Below are 7500 nucleotides of genomic sequence, written 5' to 3' on the forward strand. Positions count from 1 at the left end.
GAACTAATACTGACAATGAAATAATGAAACGACCTGGGAACTATACTGCATATTATTTTATTTGCCTTTTATATTTCTGTTCAGCTCTGACACGAGTACCTAAGGGATCATACATGCATGAGACAAAAATCAAATAGTGTAAACCAGAAAAATATACTAAGGGTCCCTATCGAACCAACGACCAAAGAGTCTAAGTGACAGCAGGTAATCTACATCCTCGTGCAAAACCAGCGTACTCTTCACCATCTTCTCACTTGAAACCGAAGACTCGAAGTCCCACAGAGATGTGTCGACGAGCTTGAGTTCTTGGGTGAAGACGGAAGGGTATATGTAAGAAGTATCGAAGTCCCCCGTGATGTTGTGAGCGCGGAAAGACGTTTTCTGTGGAGCCTCGTTTTCTTCGATCCGCGCGCACGACGTCACGTTTTCGTTCAAGCAGTACACGATAGCGCAGACTTGCGTAAATAGTAAGTACGCCCCATCTCCTTTCTCCGCCACGCCACTGTAAGCAAGGAGCAGGAAGGAAGACTCGTCAGTGGGATCGGCGGGGAAGGAATACGTCACAGAGCAACAGAGACTGTCGTTGTGACAAAGACTCCTCTCCATCACACCGTCCCCTCTCTCAAGCGCGAAATTGGAATACCGCTCAAGGTCTTCGTGTAAAAAGACGCGATCGGTGCGGATTTCCCTTCCTTCTGCCTCGGGGTGGCCTTTCTTCTCAACATCCCCGTTATCAGTAGGGATCCAAGACGCTTCCTGGTGAATGCCCATGGTAACTTCCTCTCTCACAGGTACTGCTTGGGAAGAAGACTGAATCAGTGTGCCATCACTGCCCACCCCTGTCGTTCCCTCGGGCGTCGCAGCGTCGTCGCCGTGGCCAGTCGGTGCCGGCAGCGGCGTGGTGCGACGACTCACGACCTCCCCAACCAGAAGCTTAGTCCCGCTGTTGGGGTCGTATGTATAAAGGCTCTCTTGCGAAGTTAGACCGCGGAATATGCCCGAGCCGAGAGCTCCCTCCTCCGGGTTGTGGAAGTTGGCGACCATTAGATTGACGGCCAGGCCCTCGCTCCAGCTCTGCCACATCTGAGGAGCTGAGGGTCAACATGCGTCGATATGATATTTGTACAATAGTCAGCACTAAGCAGTACAATTCTAAAAAGTAATTGCAATATTTGGCAATATACAACCAGTCACCGGCGTCGCTAAAAGGGAGAGTCCCAATGGAGTGGGCCTCCAAATGACGCCCGTTTATAATAAAAAAAATATATATATACATAAATATATGCAGATATACATGCATATACGCACACATATAAAATATAGGGAACGCTTTAAGGGACCTTGCCCACTGAACCCCAAATGTTTAGCCACACACTGCAAAAAAAACTAAATATGCATGTTTTAATCCTCTGTATGAAATTTAGGCACCTTTAATATAACACAATATGAGATTGAACTAAGTACATCATAACACAAAATTAAAAAAATAATAATAATAAAAATACGAATGAATTAACGAATTATTTAATTAATCCCTAAACAGACTAACGACAAATCAAGAAGGCACAAAACAACACACCGGCAAGAAAAGGCAGCTCATCCACCCAGTAACTGCTCATTATAACGTCGGTCACCCCTCGTTCGACCACGTTGCTTGTTCCTGGTCCGCCGTAGAGGATGTCAAAACACACCTGGAAACAGGACATTCTCTGTACTAAAAAACACAGGAGCATTTAGTCTATTTTCTTGTATTAATTTACGGTTTCTGTTTTGGCACTTGTGGTTACAGAGTTCTTTTATTAAGCGTTCTCGTTAGTTCTTGATCGTGTGGGTTTATTGAAGATTGAATTGGTGATATTGGATAATGCTAAGTTATCGTTTTATTCCATTAGCTATTGATAAATAGATTGTAAGGAATGATAACAGTAATAATTCACACACACATACACACACATACATTGATAATATTAACAGTAAACATTCCAATAGCTCTTAAGCGAGATGGAAAGGGTAAACTTACGGGATATTCAGAGAATTTAGAACATGGAACACAGGGATTTTGCAGTTGAGACTCGCTCACGTCATGCCAGAGAGAGCAAGGGATAGAGAAAAAAGGAAAGATCCGAGGAGAGAGAAAAGAGAGAAATTCCCAAGTAATGCCTGGCGTAAGCTTGGGATAGGTCTGGCTATAGGGGGCGTTGGAGGCCATATAAAGTAGTAGAGAAGAGGAGAAAGAGGAAGGAGGAGGAGGTGGAGGTGAAGGTGAAGGTGGAGGTGGAGGAGGAAGAGGAAGAGGAAGAGGAAGAGGAAGAGGAAGAGGAAGAGGAGGAGGAGGAGGAGGAGGAGGAGGAGGAGGAGGAGAAGGAGGAGGAGGTGGAGGTGGATTAGGAGGAAGAGGAGGAGAATAATAATCATTATAATAATAATGAGGAGGAGATGGGGGAGGAAGGAGTAAAAGAAAAAGAAAAACAAACAAGAAAAAAACAAGGAAGAAGTGACGGGCAAGAAAGGGAATAAGGAAGTAGAGGAATAGAAGATTGAAAACCAAACACCACATCACCAGAACGAGTTAACAACGCAATACCAGTAGTTAGGGAAGCCAACACCGGTAGTTGGAGAAGCCAACACCGGTAGTTAGAGAAGCCAACACCGGTAGTTAGAGAAGACAAAACCAGTAGTAACATCGAACGACCCCCCCACCCCCCACCCACTCGCAATACCACCTACCAGTACCTGCAAGCTAAACGTGACCCCAAAATCGGTAGTGAAGATAGCTTCCTTATCGTCCTGTGACCCCGGAGTGAAGCCCGGCTCGAGGTAGAGGGATTTCTTATGGTATCTGAGGAGCAAATGGTGTGGTATGGGTGGGATCTCATTGTCATGTGGGGGTCGTGATGAAATTTCTCTGGTGAGAGTCTGTTCGTTGTGAGAAGGGTGTGTTTGTGCGTGTAGTTGTGTGTGTGTGTGTGTGTGTGTGTGTGTGTGTGTGTGTGTGTGTGTGTGTGTGTGTGTGTGTGTGTGTGTGTGTGTGTGTGTGTGATTCTTTCGTAAAATACTAGTAATGATGGTAATAATAACAGTAATGATAATAATGAAAATAACAATAACAATAAAAGTAGTGACGATGATAATTATAATAACAATACCAATAAAAGAAATGACGATGATAATAATAATACTAACAATTAGCAATAATAAGGGCAACAGTAATAATTGTAATAATATTGATAATCATGATAAAAGTGACACTAGTAACGACAGTAACAACAATGATAATGAAGGTCATGAGGATGATAATAAAAATAACAAAAACAACACGAGCAACAACAACAATGTTGATAATAATGATAGCAATAACAATAAAAATAATGGTAATAATATCAATAGTAATGCTAATGACAATAATAATGGTAATAATAATAATAATAATAATAATAATAATAATAATAATAATAATAATAATAATAATAATAATAACAACAACAACAAGGTTAATATGAAAAGACGGAGAGGCAATAACAATGATACTACTACTACTACTGCTACTACTACTATCACTACTGCTACAACCAATAACATTAATAATAATAGTAATAATAACAACAGCAGCAGCTAAACGAACACGGAGGCGACCCCACGCAATGTCGTACTCACTTGGCCACCACGACGCCCGCGCGATCGAACACGACCTCCGTATTGAAGACATAAAAACCCGAGTCCAGGCATTCGCGAGGTGCTCCTCCTCCGTCGCCTCCTTCAGGATCTCTCGTTTCATCTCCTTCTCCAAGGTCTCTCTTCCCTTCCCTGTGTTTAGGATCTCTATTTACTTTTTGATTAGGCTCTTTCCGTCCTCCTTCGCCAGGATCTGTCTCTTCTCCTCTAAGATCTTTATGTTCTTCATCTCCTTCTTCAGAATCTCTTTCTCCCCCTCTCCCTCCTCCTCCTCCCCCTCCTAAAGGCTCCTCCCCAATGCCCCTCGTCGACTCGAGAGCGGACCCCTGCAGGTGTCCACGCGGGTTCATCTGGGGTTCACAAGGCACCTGCTCAGCGAGGTTCACGACGAGGTACATGCCGAGCTCAGCCGCCGCACAACTCAGCACGCGGACCGCCTGGGGGGACGAGAAGGGAAGCGATAATAAGAGAAAGGAGATGGGAGACGAGGGTGAGGAAGGGACAGAAGGGAGCGGGAATATAAAAGGCGAAGAAAGTAAATATATAAAAAAAGAGAAAATAGATATAAGAAGGGGAGGAAAATATATATAAAAAATGGAGAAGACAAATATTAAAAAGAGAGGAAAATAAATATAAAAGGGAGAGGAAAACATATATAAAAACAAGAAAGGGATATCAGATGAAGGAAGGAAAAGCAAGAGAATACATATAAAACGAAGGAGAGTCGAATAAAGATAAAAAGAAGGAGAGGCAAATAAATATAAAAAGAAGAAAAGGAAATGAGTTAAAGGGAGCATAAATATAAAGAGAAGGAGAGGGATATGGAAATAAAAAGGTGAAATAAACATAAAAAAGAACGAGAGGAAATGGAAAAAAAACAGTAGCAAAGATAGAAAAAGAAGAAGAAAATATAGAAAGAAAACATAAGCGGAAAATAAATATAAAGGGAAAGAAATATGACCATATAACTAAAATATAAAAAAAATATATAAAACAAGGAAAAATAAGAATATTTAAAGGACCATACATAAAAAACAAACATAAGAATGCCCATCTAAAAAAAAGGAATCGATTTTCAATTTAAAAAAAGGAAAATAACATTACAAGAGAAAAAAAAAGAACACTTGAAGAAACTGATAAAAACCACGTATCGAAATCTGTCACCAGCATTTAATAATCCGATAAGCACGTAGAGCAAGGACGTCAAACTCCTGACCATTCGCGGGCCAAGTTTCACCTTGAGAGCCAACAAAGGCACACACTTGGCACCCCAGGATTTCGTTACAATAAAAAAATAAATAATTAATTAATTAATTAATAAATAAATAAAATGCCTGAAGGTGCGTGCCTGTACGTGAAGTTTATTTAATTCATTTAACTTTAGATGGTGACACTAAGGGTAACAAAATGCATCGCGAAGATCTTAATTTCAAAGAATCTCAATTCTTGTTACTCTGCGGGCCGCTTGGGATCATCGAGAGGTATATGACAATTAGATTATCACGAAGTAAAACAGTGTGATATCAGGATATATTTAAGCTGTATCATCAGCATTTTATAATCAAATGACCATGGATATAATAAGCACATTAATTTCTAAATAATTACACACGATAATGATGGTATATTTAATAACTTAAAAACGAAAATATTGGGAAAAAAATATATATCACCAATCAAACGATTGTAAAAATAATAAAAAATCATAATGATAAGAACAGACCAAATATTTAATACCTCCTTAAAAAAAAAAGTGTATATATATGTATATATATATATATATATATATATATATATATATATATATATAAGTATATGCTGAAGATAAAAACTACCAGCAAGACTTTAACAACCCTCTAATTACTGGCTGAAATTGCAACGATTGCAACCAAGATTCAACTGACCTCGATAGACTCAGACGTATCGGTGCTGTTGCAAAGGACGGTGCCTGTGCCTGGGTCGGGTAAAGCTTGCGTTTTGCTCATGAAGTCAGCGAGACTGCGTGACGTCGAGCCAGTCAGCCCATACTCGGGGAACACGATGATGTCTGCACCCTTTTTTTTTTTGGGGGGGGGGGGGTGAAAAGATTTGTGTCAGTTGGGATTTGGAGATTGGATGGACGCAAACACGCATGCGTACATATAGAACATACACCGACGCAAATATAAACATATGTTTGTGCATGTGTTTATATATGTGTGTGTGTGTGTGTGTGTGTGTGTGTGTGTGTGTGTGTGTGCACACGCACGCACGCACGCCCACACACACACACACACACACCACACATACACGCACACACACACACACACACATATATATACATACATATATACGTATACATACATACAAACAAACATACGTGCACACACATATTCCCACATATATATGCCGAGACACCTGAAGTAATTCCCAAGGAACAACAGTAATCCCCAAGTGGCCTGCTGATAGACTAACCTGTTGCCTGGCCGCCTCTGCGTACTCGACGAAAACCCGGGCATTCTCTCTCAACACAGCCAACCCGCCTTCAGCCATATCATCATAAGCTCTGTACTCCAACACAGCAGCCCGATACACCACATCTTCCTCTCGTATGGTGTAGACGGAGGTTTCCACGGGCTGACTGTGTACATGTCCCCGTGTGGTCAATACTATACCCCAAATAGCAACGAGCGAGAGGGTGTTGGCATGCATGGTCCCTCTGCCGTCCCCCCGTAGCGTGGGATGGTTTGCTCGCTCGGGTGTGTCACCGTTAATATTTGGCTGATATGGAAGTTTTATCTGATTGATTATCTCTCTAATATCTATCTCTCATATGGCGGTTTCTCAAGTAGGTCTCATGTCCTGTGAAAAGTGTAAAGAAAAATAACTGCTGAATGACGTCCCTTAATGATAGATAACGACACTTGAATGCAAGTAAAATAATTTATAATTCCTTACAAAGCGAGAAAGGTTGACCTACAGCCGAATAAATGACACGGAAATATTAACAGCATTCATAATCATGATAATATCGATGATGGCGACGACGAAAACGATAATAATGATAATGATAACAATAATGATAATAATAATGATAACACTTATAATGATAAAGAAAATACTAACAATTATGACAACAATGATGATAACAATGACACTATAATACGAGTAATAATAATGATAATGATAATAATAATGGTAATGATAGCTATAACAGTTCTAATAATAAAAACGATGATAATAATAAAAATGATAATAATGATAATAATAATAATATATGTAATAATAATAACATAAATAACAACAACAACGATAATAATTATTACCACTACAATATTAATAATAATAACAGAAATAATAACAATAACGATAAAAATCATAATAACCACAACAATGATAACAAAAATAATAACAAAAATAATCACAAGACTCAGAGAAGGAAGGTGGAAACAACAAAATCCATTGCAAGTTGCACGTGGTTGCAGGTCACCCTTTCCCTTGCTTGACCTCGCTGCACTTGGTGGGCATCTCGGCGCTGTGCAACCATTGAGCCATCTTGCATCACCTGCGCTTCGCGAGCTCCGTGGAGGCTGTTGCAAGGAAAGGCCTTTGTGGCGAGGAAATTGGATATATGTGCGTATGTATACATACATATATATGAATATGTTTATATATATACATATATATACATATATGTATATATATATATATATATATATATATATATATATATAGAAAGAGAGAGAGAGAGAGGGAGAAAGAGAAAGAGAGAAAGAGAGTGAGAGAGTGAGAGAGAGAGATAGAGATAGAAATAGAGATAGATAGATAGATAGATAGATAGAGAGAGAT

The 7500-nt window shown here is 39.9% G+C and overlaps 1 protein-coding gene across 4 annotated transcripts in view; it reads right to left on the reverse strand.

Moving 5' to 3' along the window:
* Window positions 1-41: 41 nt before the first annotated feature.
* Window positions 42-7500, reverse strand: part of LOC125048283 (biotinidase-like) — a 12587-nt gene continuing 5128 nt past the window's right edge. For 3 of the 4 annotated variants that reach the window (XM_047646909.1, XM_047646908.1, XM_047646910.1), the window contains exons 2-7: window positions 6127-6513; window positions 5577-5726; window positions 3655-4109; window positions 2728-2839; window positions 1580-1691; window positions 42-1091 (exon numbers count right to left, since the gene is read on the reverse strand). In XM_047646909.1, the coding sequence (XP_047502865.1) occupies window positions 157-1091; window positions 1580-1691; window positions 2728-2839; window positions 3655-4109; window positions 5577-5726; window positions 6127-6363 (2001 nt within the window). In that variant the 5' untranslated portion in view covers window positions 6364-6513 and the 3' untranslated portion in view covers window positions 42-156. The remainder of the gene's footprint in view (window positions 1092-1579; window positions 1692-2727; window positions 2840-3654; window positions 4110-5576; window positions 5727-6126; window positions 6514-7500) is intronic. The other variant, XM_047646911.1, reaches the window with a different exon arrangement.

Source organism: Penaeus chinensis, chromosome 43, assembly GCF_019202785.1.
Source record: "Penaeus chinensis breed Huanghai No. 1 chromosome 43, ASM1920278v2, whole genome shotgun sequence".
NCBI lineage: Eukaryota > Metazoa > Arthropoda > Malacostraca > Decapoda > Penaeidae > Penaeus > Penaeus chinensis.